The sequence below is a fragment of the Mandrillus leucophaeus genome, unplaced genomic scaffold (assembly GCF_000951045.1).
Source record: "Mandrillus leucophaeus isolate KB7577 unplaced genomic scaffold, Mleu.le_1.0 Scaffold1144, whole genome shotgun sequence".
Taxonomy (NCBI): domain Eukaryota; kingdom Metazoa; phylum Chordata; class Mammalia; order Primates; family Cercopithecidae; genus Mandrillus; species Mandrillus leucophaeus.
This window is the reverse complement of record NW_012099699.1, coordinates 619,519-643,490: the sequence shown is the minus strand read 5'-3', so window position 1 is coordinate 643,490 and position 23,972 is coordinate 619,519. Positions and strand designations below refer to the sequence as shown.

Sequence of the window (23,972 nt, the reverse complement as noted above, 5' to 3'; positions counted from 1 at the left end):
TGAAATAATCTTTCTATCTAACGTCTTTCTTTTTGAACACGTATTCTATTTGCCATCATAAGTTTTAGCAGCCTCAGCTTCCTCAGATTCCACTCTTTGTCTCTCAACTCAGCTATAATACGGGCTTTGGGTTTACCCTGTCTGTGTTGCAGCCTAGAAATTGCCTCTGTACACTGCTTCATGTTTTTTTCCTTCTCTCAGAAATCACAGTCCTGTGCTTCCTATAATTCAATATCTAAAAACAATTGTTTCTTGGTCTGTATTTTTGTTTTATTTGGTTGTGTAGTTTAATAGCTTAACAAAGAAGAATAAATACTGTAAAAACTAAGAAGAGATTGTTCAGAAGAAGAATATTCTTCAGTGCCTAATGCAGCACAAAGGTCAAGTAGGATTAGTGCTGAAGTGTATTCATTAAATTGAAGAGCAATAATAAGAGCATTTTTTTTTTAATGTTAGTGAGAGTCATTCCAATTGATTCCATTGGGTTGTGAAATATTGAAACGTGATGACCAAGTGTGGTTCTGCTTGACCTAATAGCACTACCCTATAGAGATGTAAACTCTTTTTACCACTGAGTTAGCACAGATGAAATAATAGACTCTAACCCTCTTCACATGTATGAGAAAACATTTGAGCCTGGTTTAGAATATGCTGACCTAGAGGAAAACAAGTGTACTGATGATTTTTCAAGGAAGTTCAGATGTCTGACTTCCATTAGACATGTGATTACAGAAAATAAAAACTGGACGGGACATTCATTTTTCTATTGCCAATAGCATTATTAAGTTTAAAATTCAAGAGAGCTACATTTTTAGAAACAAAACAAAAACTCCTCAGAATTTCAAAGTGTTCTGATGAGTATGAACGATGCTATAAGTGTCTGTGACTGCCTTTTGCATTTTCAGCTTCAAATGCAAGCATCCACTCTATCACTTGTACTCAGGAATAAGCCCTAGGGAAACTTACAAGAGTTCCATTTTATCCACAAAATGCTATGATATAGCCAAACTCTAATTAAACTCCTGAAATGGAAGTTGATACCTCATGTTCAATATATAAATCAGGATAAAATACATTCCAAGTTTCTGTTAAAATGTAGTTATATGTTTGGTACTATCATTTTTACTGATCATTAGATAAATATTCTGTTGACTAAAGTTGATTGAATTTTTTGATTGCCTTAAAATCATCTTTAAAAGTCTAAAGTTCTGAATCAAGAAACACTTTGCCATTATAAAGAATTACAAAAACAAACAAACAAACAAACAACAACAAAAAAGCCTCATAGAGCCTGTGTCAGACCATTCTTGCATTGCTATAAAGAAATACCTGAGACTGATTAATTTATAAGAAAACAGGTTTAATTGGCTCGCAGTTCCAGAGGGTGTACAGGAAGCATAGTGGCATCTGTTTCTGCTGAAGGCCTCAGGGAGCTTCCAATATTGTGGAAGGCCAAGCGGGGACAGGCTTCCACATGGCAGGTTCGGGAGAAAGGCAGGGATGCCATGCACTTAAACAACCAGATCTTGCCAGTTGGCACTCTCTGTCGTGAGGACAGCACTAATCCTGAGTGATCAACCCCCATGATCCAAACACCTCCCACCAGGCTCCACCTCCAACACTGGGAATTATATTTTAACACGAGAATTAGTGGGGACATATCCAACTGTATCAGAGCCCTCTCAAGTAATTTATTTATGAGCATGTGTTTTACTGTTTTTAAAACTGGAATGACTAATTTAAATGAACAGTGATTTGAGATTTATAGCTTCTCTTTCTTTGTGTCATGGATAATTTCTCTGTGCTAAGGTGTGAGCATACACATCATTTGAGCTGTTATTGAAGTAGAATACGAAGCCTGCCTTCTTTCACTAGCAGGGGAATAGTGAGTAAATTCTCTATTGCTAAACAAATATTACATCTAATTACGATTTAAGTTTGATGTTGGCCATAGTGCTATCTAAACACATGGTTAATGGTCTGGTTTATTCTCCACTATAACTTCCTGAATCAACTTTCTGATTTGGAAAGGTCCCAATGTCTATTTGTACTGTCAACAATTTTGTAAAAATTCGTGCTTTGGTTTTATACAATTATTTGGATAATTGTATATTTTAGTTAAAGATAAAGATGTCTCACAGGATAATTTAAATTTATTATATGATTATAGTTTTGATAACATAATTTTCTATTAATACCTGATTATGGCCCATTTTGTTTAAGTGAGTCAATACATACTCAAAGCAGTTGGCAAAGAAAAACTACGTAAGTGAATATGTAAGTCATCTTAATTTTGAGATTTTATTCTACACCTGATGTTCCTTAAGTTACTTGGGGGTGAGGTTAGTGGGTTATTCTATGCCTTGGAAGCTGTGTCCATGTTTGTAATATACAAATAATCACATTGTAGGTCTTTGGGTTTAAAATACCTTCTAGTTGCAGCCCCTATTGCAGCCTTTCTACTGATTAGCAATAATGAGATAGAAAAATATTTACCTATAAAGACAAAAAATAAAGCTAGTCCTGATAATTATTTTAACATCAGAATCTGGGAAGATTTTTAACCAAATATTTGGGCAGGAAAGGCAATAGAGGAGGAACTGGTGATTATACATCACATCTTAGAAACAATAAAATTGTAAGTAAACTACTGTTAGCAGGAACAAAAACATAATACCTCTGGTAGCAGTGGATATAAGAATTAAGCTGAGGAGGGAAAGTGTGAAATACACAGTGAGATGCAGCCAGATTTGGATCTAGGAATTTGGCAAGTTGCTATGCATATGACTTTACCACTGAGCTGTAGATCTGAGAAGGATAATAGAACAACACCAAAAAGAGTTAAGTCACAGACAAAGTGCATACACTATGTGGTGGCAAACTCGGACACAGAGAGAGGTGATACCCTTTTTAATGACAAGTCATGCTCTGCTTGGGAGACAGAAACCACACTGGTTTCTTAAACAGTGAAATGGAATTGTTAACTGGTAAAAGGTTGTTGGTTACTAAAAAAGGATAAAAGAAAGCTATAAAGGGTCCCGAGTACAGATACAGAGGAGCAGCTACTCCCTCTAGGCTGAGGGAAGGAAGACAGTGAAGGAGTTAAGGGCTAAGAGAGGACGTGCTCCTTCTCCCCACCTGCAGCAAAGCTGAGGTTCAAAGGTCTTAGAAGAGGGTGTTGCTGTCATAGGAATGTACAGCCTATGGGTGGTCAAACAAAACCAGAAACAAACATGTCGGAGTTCATAGGCAAATGCATGTCTGTAGAATCTGCCCACCGTTCTTGGAGGATGGGAACATGCTGGGCTACTGAGAAGCAGACTTCAAAGTCAGAGTGTGTGTGCAGACCAAAGTTAGCCAGAAGAGTGCCTATGGAGAGACAGTGTGCCCTCCCAGCTGGTATTCTTTCTGGGCCACTGGGCTCCCGTGCTAAATGATACAAAATAATGATGAAAATTCTAATGAAGAACCAGAACTCAGCTTGGAAGTGTGGTGGGCCACCATTATGGACTTATTAGGTCCTTCCAGGGGTCTCCATCGACTAAGCCTATCATTCTGCCACCTGATATGGAGAAATGTCTACAGGGTCTACCTACTCTATTACAAAGCAGGGTGAATTTGGAGCTCAGAAACAGTAGATGTATAATTGGCACAACTGGTCCCAGAAAATGACTTATTCCAAGATCCTAAATGACATTTTAGAAATTCATTTGGCATTTTTATTAAATTGCAAGAAGATATGAGCTCTGTAAATCAAGAGCAGAAACCTTTCAAAGGAGAATATAAGAAAAAAAAACAAATGGATAAGCAGAAATTCAAGATGAGAGAAATGAAATAAAATTATTCAAAAGAAGTTAAGATTGCAATAGAGTAATGAAAATAAACATTTGTGATGTGTATATAGTAAAACTTTTCCTGTAAAACAGGAGCTGTAAAAGTAGGGTACCAATTTGAGAGGTAGATATAGCAAGAAACGTAAAACAAAGGAAAATGATTTCAGAAGACATTAGGATATTACAGATTTGACGGAGAGACCAGAGTGATGTACTTCAAGAATTATAGGTGATCCTGAAAAAGAAAATTGATTAATTAGAACAGATGTAAAAATCAAAAACAAATCTGAAGAAGAAACAGTACTGAATCAAAACCCAATTATGTTCCCAAACTGAAAGAACTCACTATGTTCCAGTAAATTGATGGGGAGAAAAAAAAAAAAAAAAAAACCCAAGCTTTAAAAAATTCTAGCAAAAATGTGAATTATGTAAATAAAGAGAAAATCGTGTTTATATCTTGGGCAAAGAAAAACGTTACTAACAAAGACCTCAAATCAGAATTATATTCAAGAATAAATGCCAAAAAACAATAGGCTAGATGTTACTTCTCTTCAAGCACTCGTTGGATTCCCCAAGTCTAGTTTGGTGCCCTTTATATGTTCATATAGCATTTTGGACTTCTCTTTTTATATAATGCTTATTCTATCATGTTATGCTAACATATTTACTTGTCTTCCTCTACTAGACCATAAGGTATGTCTCCAAAAAAATGTTTAAATGCTACAATTATAAGATGATAAGGTAAAATAACTTTGTTTAAAATTTAATCTTCAAGACAAAGAGCAGTTGGAAAAAGCCCATACCCAACCCCTCTCTACCTCAAAAAGAGAGAAAACACATTTTCTTTCTAATTCACATAGCACTGGGGTTTCTGCACGATCATCTATTTCCATAAACGCAGGAAGCAGTTTTAATGTTTATGTTCACTGATGTTTCCCAAGTGACTAAACTAGAATAGTACAAAGCATATAACAGATACATGATTAATACATGTTTAATGGAAGCATAGAAACATTAGAATTAAAATTTTAAGATATTTGCCATAAAGTTATGTTAATGGTTGCTGTTTTTATCTCCTCCATAGACTTGTAACTGCAGCACAGTGGGATCCTTGGATTTCCAATGCAATGTAAATACAGGCCAATGCAACTGTCATCCAAAATTCTCTGGTGCAAAATGTACAGAGTGCAGTCAAGGTCACTGGAACTACCCTCGCTGCAATCTCTGTGACTGCTTCCTCCCTGGGACGGATGCCACAACCTGTGATTCAGAGACTAAAAAATGCTCCTGTAGTGATCAAACTGGGCAGTGCACTTGTAAGGTATGTGCTGCCGACATGCAGCTAGGGAAAACCTCCCTCAATTCTGTTTCCATTGCTCAGTTTTAACTTCATTCAGTGTTTGTTATACCTGCTTCGTTAAGCTAAACAAACAGATGGACAAAATCTCGTTGCCAGACACGGAGTTTTCATTGATATGTATTTGTTGGCATACCAATAAAACCTGCTTTTCTAGAACTTATTTTCAACCCAAACCCACCTTTTTTTGGAGTTGGTAGAGATGATATATTTTCAATGGTAAAGTTATTTTTTTAAATGTATATTAGCTTTGCTTCAATAAGGACAACCTGGGAAGGTGACAGGGAAGACAGTTCTTTTAAGCATCATCAGAGAAAATCACAGCTAAATAATAAGCCTTATAAAAACCATTTCTCGAAAAATTAATCTGCAATCGCTGTATACTAGAAAATATATTTACTGCTGTGGAAGTTTAGTAAAATTTCAACACATATAAATGCTGTCATTACAAACAGTGACTATGTGCAAATTTCAGCCCTCATTAATATGGTTAAATGATGTAGAAAAAGAGCCAATTAAAAAGGATAAAAAGGATTTTTCCCCTCAGATAGTTCTGAAAAATCAATTCCAGGATAAATACAGTTTAAACTGTGTCAGAGGTATCTTTTCAAGATAAAATCTATGCAAAGAGGGACAGAGGAAACAGGAGGATAAAATCTAGGGAGTGGTTGTTAAAAGGGCCTTGAGAATTGAGGAGAACGGCAGTTTCTACCATCAAGGACTTCAGCCAACACCGACTACAATGCTGCATTATTATATCTTGCAATTATGATCATATATTATATTTAATACATGTTATCTATGTATATATTATATTACAATAATTACATAAATTGATATTTTAACATGCTGCCTATTTCTTACGGCTTTTAATAGCACCACTGTTTAGGACTGAATGTTTTTATGTTGCTTTTGAAATTTGCATGAGTCTTTCATATTGCTCAGAGCAGAATTGTAGAAAATGTACCACTTACATTTAAGAAACAATGTACGATACCTTTAGTCTTACATCTATTTAAAAATAAAGCATTTTCAAAAGACCCATGAACTCCCAACAATGAGATTAACTACATGTGCCATTTGAGATGTGAGTCTAATATTCAGTGTTCTTTTGTTTGGTTTTAAATTTTTTAAAAGGAGTGTGCTCCTGTTATGCATTCTTAAGGTGATTTATCCCCTAACTTTGCTGTTACAAACTCTGAGGGTCTCTTGTCTTTCCTCAGGTGAATGTGGAAGGCATCCACTGTGACAGATGCCAGCCTGGCAAATTCGGACTCGATGCCAAGAATCCACTTGGCTGCAGCAGCTGCTATTGCTTCGGCACTACTACTCAGTGCTCTGAAGCAAAAGGACTGATCCGGACGTGGGTGAGTAGGGAACCGCTGAGCCATGTAATGGTATAATGTTAGCTCCTGCTGGTGTCTTTTAGTCAGGCACTAAGGGGTAGTAGGAAATGGCAAAACATTTAAGTAACCTTTTCCTCTGTGAACATTTAGGAACAGCGAAGGGGTCACGTGCCATTAGGCAGTTGGAGTAAAAGCCTTTCTTATTTGTTCTTAAAAGTAGTTCACTTATTATCGATAAGGAAATAGATGCCAAGTGAAAAAGAGGAACCTTGTCCAGGAATCATTATATTTTGGGATGGGAAGAGTGAGGGCACCAGAGCATGAACGTTGATGGGAGCTAACGCAGCAATGGGAACCAGAACTTGTCACACATTCATTCCAACCAACCTTAGGCAATCATGATTTTTGGAGTGGAAGCATGTTCATTTTTGATTTTCCTTTAACTCTTTCTACATTTAGATTCCATTTGTGTTAGTGTGAAAGGCTCCAGTGTTCACAGATACTGTGGTTTTCACTATGTGAATTAGTCAAAAAGATTTATGTCCTGCCATGCTTGCCCACTATGTGTGAGTTCTGTTGCATGTGAGAACATCATCAGAATGGGGATAGGGACTGCAGATAGACATGCAGTTCATAACTTAGTTTTAAATAAATGTCCAAAAGTGTAAATTCAGCCTTCTGCTGTATTTTGACCCCTTGCAGGTGACTCTGAAGGCTGAGCAGACCATTCTACCCCTGGTAGATGAGGCTCTGCAGCACACGACCACCAAGGGCATTGTTTTTCAACATCCAGAGATTGTTGCCCACATGGACCTGATGAGAGAAGATCTCCACTGGGAACCTTTTTATTGGAAACTTCCAGAACAATTTGAAGGAAAGAAGGTAAGCACAAGAACTTTAATGTCAAGTGAGAACAAGATAAAATCTTGTTTTTAGAATCACAACATTTGGAGATTTATCCAATTCCTCATTCTTCTTTTTATTTTGTCAGTTGATGGCCTATGGGGGCAAACTCAAGTATGCAATCTATTTCGAGGCTCGGGAAGAAACAGGTTTCTCTACATATAATCCTCAAGTGATCATTCGAGGTGGGACACCTACTCATGCTAGAATTATCGTCAGGCATATGGCTGCTCCTTTGATTGGCCAATTGACAAGGCATGAAATTGAAATGACAGAGGTAAAGTTATTCATTGTTTGGTGAAAAGATGCCAATGGTTTCACATTCGGTTTTGTCAGAGTGATTTCTCTTCTTCTTAACAGAAAGAATGGAAATATTATGGGGACGATCCTCGAGTCCATAGAACTGTGACCCGAGAAGACTTCTTGGATATACTATATGATATTCATTACATTCTTATCAAGGCTACTTATGGAAATTTCATGCGACAAAGCAGGTAAACTGTAATAGAAAATATTCAAGCTCTTATTTTAGAGTCTGTAGGGAAGGTTACTGACCTACAGATATCAGATAAGAAAGATTGGAAAGTGGTTGGTTTTGCAGTATAATGATAGAAGACAAACCATGGTGGCTTCCCGGTGACCTGGACGAAGTTACTGTCATTCATCAGAAAAGAAAAATAGCATGAGAAGCAAGTTAAAGGGAAAAAAATATTTGGAATTCACTGCAGACATAGTGAGTTTAAGATGCCAGTCATAAATTCAGGAGATCATGTACTGTAGGGCAGGTAAAATTAGCTATTAACGGACTATAAGAGTGCTGAGAAAGCGACTTTCTTCACCCATCAGGGGAACTAGGCAGGGCCAAGTTGATCCAGTCTCCTCCAACCGTGGGCATTATCTGTTCACCCCAGTGTGCCACACAATGTTGTCATTTTCCCTATGCATCATGATGAGAAATGATTCTGAATCACTTTGAAAAAATCACACAGAACAGCAAGAATGAATGCAATGTTATCGAACCTACTTGATGGGAATACTTCAAGGGAGTTGTCCATGTTTTCTTATGACCCAAATTGGCCAGTTGAAATGAGGTTTGTTGGGTCTGACACTTAGGACCACACTGGGGACATTCATGATACCAGTGTCGGTGGAGTCCTGGGGCAGAAATCATCTCAAACTTTTAAAGAAAGAATGTGACACATTAACCCAATATTATGAATGTAAACTATCATTTTCCATGGATATAATTGTAAAAAGAAGGAATAACATAGTGTCAAAAGTAAAGAAATGATTGTTTAATTTGAAAGAGTGTGTTTACAGACCATGGGAAAGGATTAGTAACGAGGAAAATATTAAAATGTGAAATAAAGAGAGAATAACTAATAGAGGAACCAGGAGACTTCCACATCATGAGCCCTCATGGTCATATTGCTTGAGTGGAAGGTTCACCTTATCCAATGGGATAAAATGAGAAATCGCACAGATGTAGGTAAGTTTCATACCATGGAGGCAGAAAGTTGAACTGAGTTCATATATGAGATCTCATTTTCTCTTTCACATCAGTTTCTGTTACTGTCTATAAGAATACAGAATCAATATATGTTTGTAAATAGTCTTATGTAATAAATTCCTAGACCTGCCTAGGAAAGCAAAACAGAAAAATTATGAAGCCTCTCAATGGCCAACTAATGAATATAAAAATATTATTTTTCAAATGTTTATACTGTAATAAGCACACAAGACAGCAGAAAATCTTTTATTTCATGCAGAAGATCCATAATGCTTTTCTGATTCATGTAGAGACTTTTAGTAAAAGAGTAAATCAAGGACCAAAATTCACTTTTATATCTGTATTCTTTTGGCTTCCTTTTGATATTTCTCACTATAACAGGAGATTTTTTTTACATGAAATAATAAAAAAAGCATATACTTAAAAAATGCTGTCAGCTATACTGTTAATTATTTTAGAATATCAAATGTAAATTAGGTGACAGAAGCCATAGCAGATTTGCATGTCTTAGAAAATAGCAGGTAATTTCGTGAGTTTGCAAATAGATTATTTTGCAAATGGTTCTGTACTGCAGTAAGAGTTTGGTAGTAAACAGAACATCTTGTCAGTGGAACTGATAGAAACAATATTGTCATTCATCTTTAATTATACTTTCTTTGCTCCTCTCTCACCAATTTCACCTTCCTACACTGTGACACTTTGTCTTTTCTTCCCCCCCTCCATGTCTTTTTCTTTTGTCACACTGTTTTACATACCTCACTAAATGAGATCCTTTGGTTTAAGTGAACATTTTTTTGAAACTTTAGAATACATTTTTCCTAATCTCAGTAAAAACTAGGGTCATAGTTTCACAATACTAGGAACAAATAAAGCGTGTCATCAGCATTTGATTTTGTAAGGCAGTGGAATTGTGGCCAAGGTTTTTAGAAGGTTTGAATAGTCCCCCTAAAGTAATGAAAATAACCCTGTATCTTTATTTATTCAATTATAAATTTAAATCTCAAAAACACAGAGTTTAAGAGTTTATATGTGATTTGAGATTTGAACTTTGTACGTTGTATCAGTGCTGGCATTATCTTTTTTCTTTGATTTTGTTTCCTTTTATAAAGTTTAATTTAAAGAAATAGCAACTTTTGCATTTCAGTATTCATTTAAATGGAAGCTGGAGTTTGGCCAAATCCCTGATCCAATCAAAGCCATTGCCCTCTAATCCCCTGAAAAAAAATGGTGTATTACGAAAATATTTGTTGTTGCTGCCATTCAAGCTTCACTTGATTTGTAAACACTTGCTGGTCTGTTATGTGCATTCGTGTGCAAGAGAAAGGAGAATAAAGCCAGTAGCTCCTCCGGCTATAAAATTCCATGGAGATGCCAAAGCAAAGTTACCTTCTTACTCCGGCAGAGAGCCCAGAGAACATAAGGGAGGTCTTTCTTGCAGGAGGGGAGTGGTTTGTTTACAGCTTACCACCACTGTGTGTACTTATAGGGAGCAGAGAGTGAAACTTGAATTTTAATTGAGTGTGTGTTTCATCAAGACCAGTCTTCAGAGTGCAGATTACAATGCTAGCAAAGCCAGAACATGCATTCATAATTCAGTTTCAATAAAACCTACTATGCTTGTTATAAAGTTTTGATTCAAACTCCTTAAACTACTGGAGGTAACTTTTATTTGAAGCAAAACTATTCGTTGTCACATTTTAATTTGAAGCAAAACTATTCATTGCCACATTTTAAAGTTTATTTGCCAAACATGTTTGTGTTACCAGTTAGTCCATCATAAAACAGTCCCAGTTTATGGACTACATATATTTTTTAATGAAAAGTGTATTAATATGTTATTTTCAATTATGATTTTCTTTTCAATTATAATGACTATTCACCATCAGAAAAGGTGAGTTAAATTACTTGAAGGAATTATTTAATAAAGTTAAGAAAATATTATTTTGAAACATTATTTATCCTCAGAAAGATATCTATATTATTAGATTATGCGTGATCATTATTTTCTAGGTGGTTTTCTAAAGTTCTTGAAAGGTCATTCAGAGCGTTGGGAAGAAGAAATTGGGATAGTAGTAAATTAAAAGCAATTTCACCGGTGCCTATGTGAAATAATTGAATGGGGAATGACCTTGGGTTGTCTGTTTGCAGGAATATAAATGTCTAATTAATTGGCCATGTCTACCTGAAACCACTGACATTTTAAAAAGTAGAGGGAAAGTTATCAACAGGATATAAGACATCCAATATACTGAACTTCTTATGATTTATGTGACTCTTTTGCTAATATGTACTCTTAACATTTGAGGAATCAAAAATGCAATATTAGGATCTGCTACATAAGTCTCAGAAATTTAAACAGCTTCAAAACAATGTTAATTATCTTGATCTAATCATCCCACAACTTATCTATGTATCGAAATATCACATTGTTTCAATAAATGCAATTGACCCTTGAACAATGTGGTGGTTAGGAGCATCAACTCCACCTCATGCAGTCAGAAATCCACATATAACTTTTGATACCTTCAAAACTTAACTACTAATAGCCTCCTGTTGAACAGAAGCCATACTGATAACATAGTAGATTAACATACATTTGTGTAGGTATTATATACTCTATTCTTATAATAAAGTGAGCTAGAGAAAATAAAATGTTATTAAGAAAATAATAAGGGCTGGGCTCAGTGGCTCATGCCTGTAATCCTACCACTTTGGGAGGCCAAAGCAGGCAGATTACTTGAGGCCAACAGTTTGAGACCAGCCTGGCCAACATGATAAAACCCGTTTCTACTAAAAATACAATAATTAGCTGGGCATGGTGTTGCACACCTGTAATCCCAGCTACTCAGGAGGCTGAGGCAGGAGAACCACTTGAACTTGGTAGGCGGATGTTGTAGTGAGCCAAGATTATGCCACTACACTCCAGCCTGGGTGACGGAGTAAGAATCGGTCTCAAAAAAATAAATCAAATAATAAAATAAAATAATAAGAAAATATATTAAGTGGAGGTGGATCATTGTAAAGGTCTTCAACCTCACTGTCTTCATTTTGAGCAGACTAAAGAGGAGGAGGAAGAAGAGGAGGGGTTGGTCCTGCTGTCTCCGGGTAGCAGACATGGAAGAAAATCCCCATATAAGTGAACCCATGCAGTTCAAGCCCATATGGTTCAAGGGTCAACTTATGTACAATTATTATTTGTCAATTAAAAACAAAAAGACAATAGAACATACTTGAGATTGACAAAAACCTGAGAAGGATATCGCTGTAGGATTGAGTGTTTACTAGGTGATCTTAACTGACTGTCCTGGTAATCTAAGTACATTCTCGCTGTTTCTAGGATTTCTGAAATCTCAATGGAGGTAGCTGAACAAGGACGTAGAACAGCAGTGACTCCTCCAGCTCACTTGATTGAAAAATGTGATTGCCCCCTGGGCTATTCTGGCCTGTCCTGTGAGGTAAGGTAGCTCCTACTAACCTGCTTAATCTCAACTCACTTCAGGAGCTAAATGGAAATACTCCCAGAAGTACGTTTACTGCATACTTATTCTTAATCTGTTTTCTTTAATCTTCCACTCACAGTATGAGTCACAGTGGCAAGAGGATAATGTTATCGATACTTAGTACAAATCACACTTGAAGGGAAATAGTTGATAAAAAATTTAAAGATTTGTGAAAATATTTACCAATCAGGAATTAAGAATGTTTTAGTAAGCCGCTTTATTATAACTGATCTATTTTCTTGGACCACTTCTGAAGAGTTAGAGACTTTTAAACTGCAATGATTAGGAGATAGGATTATACTGGGTTTTGAAAATATTTTTATATAGAACATGACAAAACTTGTACACTAAATAGCAGGCTGCTCCCTTTAACATAAGCTTCTCAGGGAAGCATACATTTGTTCCAACAGTGCTGCTGTAAGTCATTACATTTGTAAAACTATCTTTTTTTTTACTTTTTTTTTTTTTTTTTTCTGAGACGGAGTTTTGCTCTATCGCCCAGGCTGGAGTGCAGTGGCGCAATCTTGGCTCACTGCAAACTCCACTTCCCAGGTTCACGCCATTCTCCTGCTTCAGCCTCCTGAGTGGCTGGGACTACAAGCGCCTGCCACCACGCCCGGCTAATTTTTTGTATTTTTAGTAGAGATGGGGTTTCACCGTGTTAGCCAGGATGGTCTCGATCTCCTGACCTCATGATCCGCCCACCTCGGCCTTCCAAAATGCTGGGATTACAGGCATGAGCCACCGCGCCCAGCCTTTTTTCACATTTCAAAAGTAATTTTAAAACTGCTTTTTAATAAACTTCCTGGGATATTCTCTTGTCTGCCTTCAGGATTGTCAAATTTCTTAGGATCTTCACCTTCTGAAAGTTGATTTAATTTCTATAATTATGAAATATGAATAGAAACAGTATGAATTAAGGGAGGTGGAATGAATGGATGAGAAACTGCCCTGGATTTGAATCTCAACTTCGCCATATAGTAAGCCTGAGGCCCTGCACAGGGTACTGCACCCCTTCAGGCTTTAGCAGGTAGACACCAAGTCCCTGAGTAACCACCACTACACTTTCACCTCTCCTGCAGACCCTGCAGTCTGAAGCCTGGCATGGGAGGGACCTCCAGGACTGCTCTAGCCCTGCAGCTGGGATTCTTTCTCATTAGTCAGGCTGGCTGTGCTCACAGCATACCAGTTAGATATTATTAATATCTCCCTCACCTATAGCCTCAGAGTCTTATGAAGACTAAATGAGCTGTGAACGTTAAGGATCCATCACAGCACCTGGTGTGTAGATGATGTAAGTTTTGATGGTTAATATTATTATTAATGTAATCACTAGTTATGTCTCCATGTACTGATTCGGTTATAAACAATTTTATACATCTTATTTTGTAAATAGGATTTGAGAAGTTTTATTAAGTATGGTACATGAAACAGATGATAACACTAGGTCAAAACTGAAGTGCAACTTAAAAATAATGAGTATGCATTTCCTGAGAGGGACATGACATCATGAAAAGAAAAAGAAATTTAGTTTCAGTGACTCCTACCTAGTTGCACTACTAGGACAGGGTACTTGCTCTGTTTCTTGCTAAATCTTGACTTTTTACCTATACATCGTAAGGATTGATTTAAATGGAAACGTATGTGTGAAAGTCTCGTTACAAACTGACATGCCATTCAGCTTCGTTACCATCACATGGATTCCACATTGTTCAAGGAAAAATTTTATAGAATAACTGCAACTACTTTGTGACACAAGCTTTAAATAATTTTCTAGCCTTTCTTGTGACTGCTCTGAAGGGCAATATTTATTTACCTGTGTCCATTTTGAGCTAATAAATAATCAAGTAATCCATCTCCTTATTAAATCATATCTCCTACATCTATTTATACACACACCAGTAAACTTAAACTGGTAAGCACTGCTTATACAGTAAGCACTGCTCTTTCCAATATACGTAGGTACGCATAGTATATGGGGGAAAACTGAGACCATGTAGCACATATAAAATGAGTGACCTTTCCAGTGAGCATTGAAGATTTTAAAATGGAAGACAGAAAGAATGTGAGATTTTTCTAGAGAAAAGATGGAATTTCCTTTATCCTAGGTAGTGTTTGGTTTTACTTTTAACTGTGTGCACTTGTGATCAACACTCTTAATTACTATAGACCTTCGTTATTACATAGGTATCCAATCTATAAAATGGCAGATTGAGTTGAAGTTCTAAAATTATCTGATTCTGCAATATTACTTTGCTATAGAAAATATTCAGTAAGTAGTCAAGGCTGACCTTTAGATATCCTGAAGAAAAGGTTATTATAGCTATATTTTTCTGGATTTATTTAGAATAATAGTATTCACTTGTGAACAAAAATGTTAGTAGAATAGCAAATTATTTTCATGCAACCAACCTTCCATTCTGGATTTAAAATGTTAAAAACTTTTCTTCACATGATTGATAGACTTTTTAAATAATACATTCAAATACATGCTTTCCCATTAATTTGAGTCATTTTCCATCATTATATGAAAATGTAAATGAGCACAAATAAAGCAAATGATAAATGAAAATCAGGAAAAACTAAGAATATGTACAAATTGTCATCTGCATTTGTGGCTTCACCGTCCCATGACTTTCACTTAAGCATCTATTTACAGACAGTAATTGCAGTAATATCTTAGTAGAGAGATTAGAAATAAAGGCCTGTCTCTCATAATAAGGTACCTGAAGTGTTTTCCACAACCCATGGCCTCTAATCCATAATACATCTTATTTATAATTCATCTTGATTCCTAAGTGTCATTACCCAGGCATAAAATCTTATCATCAAAGCAAGAGCTCAGGACAGTTTTGAAATAATACATCCCATTCCAGTAACATATGCTTTGGGTCATGAACACACAAAGCAATTCCTCTACAATATTTTTACAAAATGTATAGTATTCTAGAGATGTCTGCATCTACAGGCTATTTTATTTCATGTTTTAATCCACAATATGGTTGCAAGTAAACAAAAGTAAGTATCAGTTACTGCTAAAATATAGCCAGTTGTAAAGACACTTAGCCTCTGCCTGTTACCTGTACTGTGATGACACTGCAGCCGTGGTCATTAAAAATGTTAGTTCTAGAAATGCCTAATTATTCTAATTTACTATTCCCGAAGGGTCCAGATTACCTTCAGGAGTCAAACAAAGGACACCATTTCCTCACCAAATGTCTTGGTGTTGGAGCCCTTGAGTTTGTTATGCTTTATTTAACCTGCCTTTGAGTTACATTAAACGTAGGTTATTGCCCAAACTGACCTAAACTGAGCTCTATGCAGTTAAAAGGTTGTATGCAGGTATCATTCTGACTTATGACTTTCTTTCTTAAAAATGGAAACTATTCAGCATTGCATGTGCAGCTCTCTGCAGTAATATGGAAATCAGAAATTTGTCAGTGATCTCAAGGTCATGTTTTCATAGTTTCAGCTTCTATCCTCTCTTCCCATATTTTAGTAGGGCTTTAGGCTCACAGTTGAATGGCCTGTGTGTATCGGGTCGCCACTCAGAAGCTGTCCCTTGTGGCTACTAAAACTGATTTTTTTAAATCTCCAAATAATTTATACCTATCGTCAACTCATAAACCCAAAAGGCAAAATGTAAAAATAGTCTTAGCTACTTACACATGCACACATCTATCCTTTATCACTTCTGTTGCACACCGGAGACCCAAAGTCTCTGTTTTCATGTACAGACAAGTTTTGAGGAAAATGGCATGGGTAAGTTATATTATAATTTTGTTTACAAATATAACCTAAAACAATCATGGTGTCTTTTTTTGTAGTTTATTTCCAGCAATTACATTGAAAAAACTATTTGAAATAGAGAAACCTATTGATTTATGTATGTCAACTATTAAACATACTTTATCTCAAGTTATCCTCATATCAACCCTGTGAAACACAGAACCTACCATTGATTGAGTGCTTACTATCTCCCGTACCTTTCCCAATACAGTTACACCAACATCATCGACTATAATTTATGATCTCCATTTTACAGGTGAGAGAATTGAAGCCCATGATCACACACCCACACAGCAATTCAAACCTCAGTGAGTCTGTTCCCAAAACCTAGGTAAACTTGTACTCAGCTATTATATTATACAGTCATGTGCTGCTTAACGACAGGGATACGTTCTGAGAAATGTGTTGTTAGGTGATTTCTTCGTTGTGCAAACATCATGGAGTGTACATACACAAACCTAAATGGTAGAGCCTGCTACACACCTAGGCTGCATTGGATAGCCTATTGCTCCTAGACTACGAACCTGCACAGCATGTTATTGGTACTGAATACAGTAGGCAATTGTAGCATAATGGTAAGTATTTGCACATCTAAACATATTTAAACATAGCAAAAGTACAGTAAAAATATAGTTCTATAATCTTATGGGACTACTGTCGTATACATGGTCCTATCATTGACCAAAATGTCATTATGCAGCAGCGCATGACTGTACAATATTCCTACATTCTAGGTGAGGAAACCGAGGCACACAGTATTCAAAACCTTACTACATACAAAGTGGTGGAACAGGAATTAAACCTGGGTCTACTGGATTGCAAAATCCATGCAAAGATACAAGATTGAGTGTTTTTATGAGCTCCAGCACAAGTATCTATTTTTATTACTAAACTCGGAAGAAAGAAAGGAGCGCAGTGTGCAGCCCTGAGCCTAGGATATGATGGCTCTCTACTGTCTGGTTCATTCTCTCCTCTCTACCCTCCCACATTTTTGTGTAAATTCGATCTGATGTTTTGATGAAACAATACATTATGGAAATAAAGATAGAGGAGAGCAGAAGAAAATTGAGCCATGAATAATTTCAACACTGAGGAAGAGAACTTTGGAAAAGTTTAAATTAGAGTAGAAATGAGGAAGAGGAGCTTAGGAAGGTATTTATTTACTTTTCTTTAATTCGCCATTGTGTTCCAGAAAGGATTTTAGATGGGACTCAAAAAGTAATTTTTTTGCTTCCAATTTAAACATAATCATTCTCATGAACTTTGTCGCAGTTCACCAAGAGGAAAAACAATCAATATTGGAAAACACCCTAAAATTTTTTTTAATTGAAAGAATGATACAAAATTATCAAGGAAAAGAGAGACTTTCTGTGTGTCTTTTTTTTTTTTAATGTTTTAAGTTTCTGATTTTTGCATTGTCAAATCTTCTCTCTCTCTCTCTCTCGCTACCTCATAGAAATTGAATCCATCAGGACACAAAATAAATCAAAACTAATCTAAAATGTTGAAATTGAAAGACACTTTAGAAGTCATCTGAGTTAACCTGCTCATTTGTGGGATGAGGAAACTGTGTCTCAAAGTAACTTGCCCATATCTCTCAGACAAAAGTAACATAAAATCAGAGCTTCCCTATTCATTCCTTTTACAGTACCAAGGAGTGGTATGCACTTTGTTTGTTTGTTTGTTTTGTTTTGTCTTGTTTTTTGTTGAGACAGAGTCTCGCTTTGTCACTCAGGCTGGAGTGCAGTGGCCGCATCTTAGCTCACTGCAACCTCCACCTCCCAGGTTCAAGTGATTCTCGTGCTTCAGCCTCCAGAGTAGTTGGGACTACAGACACGCATCACCATGCCTGACTAATTTTTGCATTTTTAGTCAAGACATGGTTTCACCATGTTGACCAGGCTGGTCTGGAACTCCTGACCTCAAATGATCCACCCACCTCAGTCTCCCAAAATGCTGGGATTACAGGCGTGAGCCACCATGTCTGGCCTTGTCCATATGCCCTTTTAAATGCACACATGCACAGTAGAGAATAAGGAGCTTGCCAGTGATGCTGCACCCTAATAGCTTATTAGACTCTCCTAAGAGTTTTAAAACAACAAACCCGGGCCTCAACTCTTCCCCAAAGGAATTGAGTCCACCTCCTCTATGGGTGGACCCGACCACAGACTCCCACTGCGGGTGCTTTTCTATTGTGTCAGGCTGCCTGCCAGGGAAAGTCACAGTAATAAGAAAAATGTGTAGTGCGTTAGAGTAGACTTCACCTTAGGGCTCACCTTCACGTTTGGGCCTACAACGCTAAACTTTGTATAATTCCTCCGTGAGGAGTATTGTTTCTTGTCTTTCTTTTTCTTCCAAGATTTATTTTAAACTTTTGTTTGAGTTTAAAGTGAAGCTAGAAACTTCCTCTCAATTTGTGTGATTTTTCATACAAATTTTTATGGACAGTAATTACAGTAATAACTTAGTAAAGAGATTACAGAGATAAAGGCCTGTCTCTCATAATAACACACATGCATGCACCTAGCAAGTATGTCAATAATACAACTATGTGTGTGTGTATATATGTATATATATTCAAGGATGAAATCCATGCACAGAAAATCCCATTTTATTCAGTGGTCACCTTGTTAAAGAATTGGAATAAGCCACACTATGAGCCACTTTTTTTTTTTTCTTTGAGATGGAGTCTCGCTCTGTCGCCCAGGCTAGAGTGCAGTGTTGTGATCTCGGCTCACTGCCAGCTCTGCCTCCTGGGTTCACACCATTCTCCTGCCTCAACTTAAGGAGTAGCTGGAACTACAGGCCCCCGCCACCATGCCCAGCTAATTTTTTGTATTTTTAGTAGAGACGGGAATTCACCGTGTTAGCCAGGATGGTCTCAATCTCCTGACCTTGTGATCTGCCTGCCTCAGCCTCCCAAAGTGCTGGGATTATAGGCGTGAGCCACCACGCCTGGCCACTATGAACCACTTTTAAATGGATCTTGGTTTATTTCTTCAGTTATGCTTAAATTAATTCCTCAACTATCATTTCCAGTACTTATTCAATAATAATGGCAAAAATGAACCTTGCTTTTTAAACAATATGTACAAATTTTGTTAAATTATATGATTATGTCCACTGTAAGAAAAATAAGACTCAAAATATCTTGAATACTATTCTCAGTTTCTCAGTTTTGTCTGTCAGCTTGCTGAAAGTTGGGACATTATGAAATCTCATTAGAATTTCTTTTAGGATATGATAAAAGCAGAGTCTCTTGATTAAGTGCTTAATTGAGGTACTTTTGCGTTATCCAAATCTAAATAAACAAGAAGGGTGCTGGCTATTAAACTAGATCTTTTTATAAGGAGCCTCTTTGTATATTTGTCTCTGGACTGTCTAGGCCAGAACCAAAGGGATGTGGAGGCACTAGAAAATTCTTAGTCTGATATTTTTTTCTTGCTTAGTCAGCGATCACTCTTCTTTCATCAATGGGCATAAGATTTTTAAGTGAAAAAAAAAAATCCTACTTAACCAAGGTGGTAAAATAGTCCCCTTGTAATTCTCCTTGGGATTTGAGAAACTGACTTCCACCTTTTATTCATAAATCAAGCAATGTCTGCAGCTATGCGTGAGGAGAGGGCTGAGCCTGAAACACAAGACAGTTCTCATCCTCATTCCAGAGCTGTGGACTGCCTTCCAGAAAGCCAAAGATGTTTGTTGATACATTTTCATAATAAACCCAAATGAAGGTGGAAGTCTTGATTTTGCATATGTCAGCTTCACTAGAAGTTTTCCGTTTGCTTTCAGAATTTTATTGCAAGATGAAAAAAATTATATCAGGGAAAGATAAATTTTATTGGTGGTCTAATAGTCCCAAGACATGCAGAGCTTTTATTATTTTGGATTTCTTACTTTTATAGTCTTTAAATTATATCAGTATAAATAATGCATCCATAACACTTTTTATTTAATTTTTTGCTGTGTTTCATTGGACATATGCTAGTTATCCATCAAGCACAGTAAAAGCATATTTTAGATGTTAAAGACATTGGAATTGTCTTTATTCCATATGACAATGTTATTTAAAAACAAACCTCTTTTTCAAGAAAAAGACTCTTTGGAGCTCTTTCAGGCTGAGTTGTATCTACAAATAAAAGCTTTCCTTGGTTAAAGTCTGATTACACATGGATGCCGCCTGAACACCTTGGAGACCAGGGAGAAATACCCATTAGGTATCAAAATTGGCACTTGTGTTTGTAAGTGATGTTGCCCCTGCCGCAGGTAGGGGAAGGCCAGTCTGTCTTTGCAGCCACTGAAGAGCTCAAGCATTGCTAATGCAAGATTTCTAACTTGGCTGTCCTAATTGGCTTCCTTTTCTTTCAGGCATGCTTGCCAGGATTTTATCGACTGCGTTCTCAACCAGGTGGTCGCACCCCTGGACCAACCCTGGGCACCTGTGTTCCATGTCAATGTAATGGACACAGCAGCCTGTGTGACCCTGAAACATCGATATGCCAGGTAGTCCTTTGAGCCTTTCTTGAACTTGGCCCATGTGCTCATTTCTCTTTACACATGCTCAGCATCTGCACTCAGAGGCCGGCTAAACTGCAAGGGAACACAACCGTGTGTGTGAAACAAAATATGCAGGGGAAAAAGATATTCACAGAGTCTACATTTTAAAAAGTAAGGAAAAAATAACTGGGAGAACCACTGTGTGTGTCAAAAAATAGAATTTTAGCAGCATCTTAGAAGAGCACCAGAAGACATACGTATTTAGAAATTACATGTGCCTTTTTTTCTGATTATTTTCTTATAGATAAACTTTATATAAAATTTGGAAATTACAGAAAAGAATTAAGAAGAAAAAATTCACCCCAAATGCAACATAAGATAAAATTTTAATATTTTAAGTGTTTCCCACCAATTTTTACATGTGTTTGTGAATAAGATTTATATAACACCATTGATGCAGTTTTATGTCTTGTCCCTTAAATTTTTACCTATCATGAGGTTGTATTATGTTGTTAGATATTATTTAAAATCTTTACAATCTTGGTTTGGATGTCCCATAATTTACCCATTTCCCTTATAATTAAGGTCACTCTTTTTTTTTATGTTTCTGCTAGCACCCTGCACTCTCTACCACTACCGTCTACATTAGAACAATCAGAACAATCATGTGTTCCACCCTTTTTATTGTAGTCACTGTAAGAAATTCAGGTTGCCCCTGTCACCACTTGTCCCCCAAACTGTAATCTGCCTACCGCTCATCTTTGTTAAGCCCATCTCCTACCTCTGCTCATCTTCTGAAACTATTCTACTGAGCCTTGTGGCACTCATGGTCAAAATAGGCAAAATCCCCTGCAGAATCCTCCTCTTCCCTCAATGTTCTCTCCACCATGCTGACTGAAACCCAGCTCCCACTTCGCATGCTGCTGCCCTGGCAGCCCTCTTAAGGAGTAGCCATCACCCCTTTTTTTTTTTTTTTTTTTTTTTCCTGAGACGCTGACTCTCTCTGTCACCCAGGCTGGAGGGCAGTGGCGATCTTGGCTCACTGCAACCTCCACCTCCTGGGTTCAAGTGATTCTCATGCCTCAGTCTCCTGAGTAGCTGGGACTACAGGCTCACGCCACTATACCTGGCTAATTTTTTGTATTTTTAGTAGAGACAGAGTTTCACCATGTTGTCTGGGCTGGTCTTGAACTCCTAACCTCAGGTAATCCATCTGCCTTGGCCTCCCAAAGTGCTGGGATTACAGGCATGACCACCACGCCCAGCTGCAGTAGCCATCACTTTCTTTCACTCTCTTCATTCCCCTGAGTCTGAAAATGGGGCAGGATTTTCTGCTCCTCACTGCCAGTTTTATATTATCCATCCTCCTCTACATCAGGGTCCACAACCCCTGGGCCACAGACAAATATTGGTCCGTGGCCTTTTAGAAACCGGACTACACAGCAGGAGGCAAGCAGCAGACAAAGGAGCAAGCTTCATTAGCATTTACAGCTGCTCCTCATTCCTGGCATTACTGAACTGCCTGAGCTCCACCTCCTGTCAGATCAGAGACAGCATTAGATTCTCATAGGAGCACACACCCTATTGTGAACTGCGCATGCGAGGGATCTAGGTTGTGTGCTTCTTCTGAGAATCTAATGCCTGATGATCGACGATCTGTCACTGTCTCCCATCACCCCAAGATGGAACTGTCTAGTTGCAGGAAAACAAGCTTAGGGCTCCCACTGATTCTATGTTATGGTGAGTCGTATAATTATTTCATTATATATTACAATGTAATAATAATAGAAATTAAGTGCACAGTAAATGTAATGTGCTTGCATCATCACAAAACCATCCTCCAATCCTAGTCCATGGAAAAATTGCCTTCCACGAAACCAGTCCCTGGTGCCGAAAACATTGGAGACGCTGCTCTACAGCACCCAGCTTTGACTCTCATGCTTCCCTCTATGTGCGCCCCTCTCCATCTGCTTGTCGAAGTCACCTACTAACCTTTAAATACCCCACGTCCTTCCTTGCTGATTTTCCCTGTCTAATTGTCATTTTCACTAGCACTACTCCTGTCATCATTCTTAGTGATTTTAATGTCCATAATCTTAACTCTTCCACACTCTTAACTTTCAGTTTCATGTACCTCTCTGGTCTCCATTTGAAGCGCCCTTTTTTTTTTTTTTTTTAACCACTGTGTCATTTCTCTCTAGTTCAATTCTTCTAAATACTTCAGCTTCAATGTGTGTAATCTCAAAATTGATGCACACACTTTTTTCTTGTTCCTTATTTCAACTGTAGTAACCACCTTAATAGTCATGATCCTTCATTGGTATTACTGCTTTGCAATGTTCATTTCCCTGGCTACTCCTTTACTTATTTTTCACTCAGGTGAACTCCAACACTGTGAGAATCCTATATCTCCTCCATACCTGCACCTTCTTTTTCTTTTCTTTTCTTTCTTTCTTTTTTTTTTTTTTTGAGACGGAGTCTTGCTCAGTTGCCCAGGCTGGAGTACAGTGGTGCAATCTCAGCTCACTGCAAGCTCTGCCTCCCGGGTTCAAGCCATTCTCCTGCCTCAGCCTCCCGAGTAGCTGGGACTACAGGCGCCCGCCACCATGGCTGGCTACATTTTTTGTATTTTAAGTAGAGACAGGGTTTCACCATGTTAGCCAGGATGGTCTCGATCTCCTGACCTCATGATCCATGATCCATCTGCTTTGGCCTCCCAAAGTGCTGGGATTACAGGTGTAAGCCATCACGCCCAGCCACCTGCACCTCCTAAACTGAACGTGGCTGTAGAAAAAGACAATTGTGCCATCTAATCTCACCTTAAATTCATGATCACTCTCTTCAGATGGACCCTTTGTGCTGCTCTGCAATCTCTCATCCTTTTTCTTTTCCACATTCCTAGTTGATTATTTCATACCTTCCTCTCCATCCTCAAGCCTAAACCTCTCCTCTCACCGCCTCCAATCCTTACCCTCAGTTGATGGTGTTGCTTCTTACTTCATTGAGAATTTAGAAGCTATCAGAAGAGAGGTAACAAGCTGCCACTACTGCATGCACCCATTTTTCTGCATGTGTGCCCAATTATTATGACTCTTTTCTATTACTGTGAATGAACTATTCTTGTTTCCAGAAAAGATCACATCTTCCCTATATGTTCTCAATTCTACCCCTCTCCCGCTTGACAACATCACTCTAGCTAATCTCTCCTCCTTCTTATCTTGTCACTTTTTTTTCCAC

The 23,972-nt window shown here is 37.5% G+C and overlaps 1 protein-coding gene across 1 annotated transcript in view; it reads left to right on the top strand.

The window, feature by feature from the left end:
• Positions 1 to 23,972, top strand: part of LAMA2 (laminin, alpha 2) — a 293,272-nt gene that overhangs the window by 63,721 nt on the left and 205,579 nt on the right. The window contains exons 12-18 of the mRNA XM_011997459.1: positions 4,918 to 5,154; positions 6,414 to 6,557; positions 7,239 to 7,418; positions 7,528 to 7,716; positions 7,800 to 7,933; positions 12,287 to 12,404; positions 20,607 to 20,741. Coding sequence (XP_011852849.1) covers positions 4,918 to 5,154; positions 6,414 to 6,557; positions 7,239 to 7,418; positions 7,528 to 7,716; positions 7,800 to 7,933; positions 12,287 to 12,404; positions 20,607 to 20,741 — 1,137 coding nt within the window. The remainder of the gene's footprint in view (positions 1 to 4,917; positions 5,155 to 6,413; positions 6,558 to 7,238; positions 7,419 to 7,527; positions 7,717 to 7,799; positions 7,934 to 12,286; positions 12,405 to 20,606; positions 20,742 to 23,972) is intronic.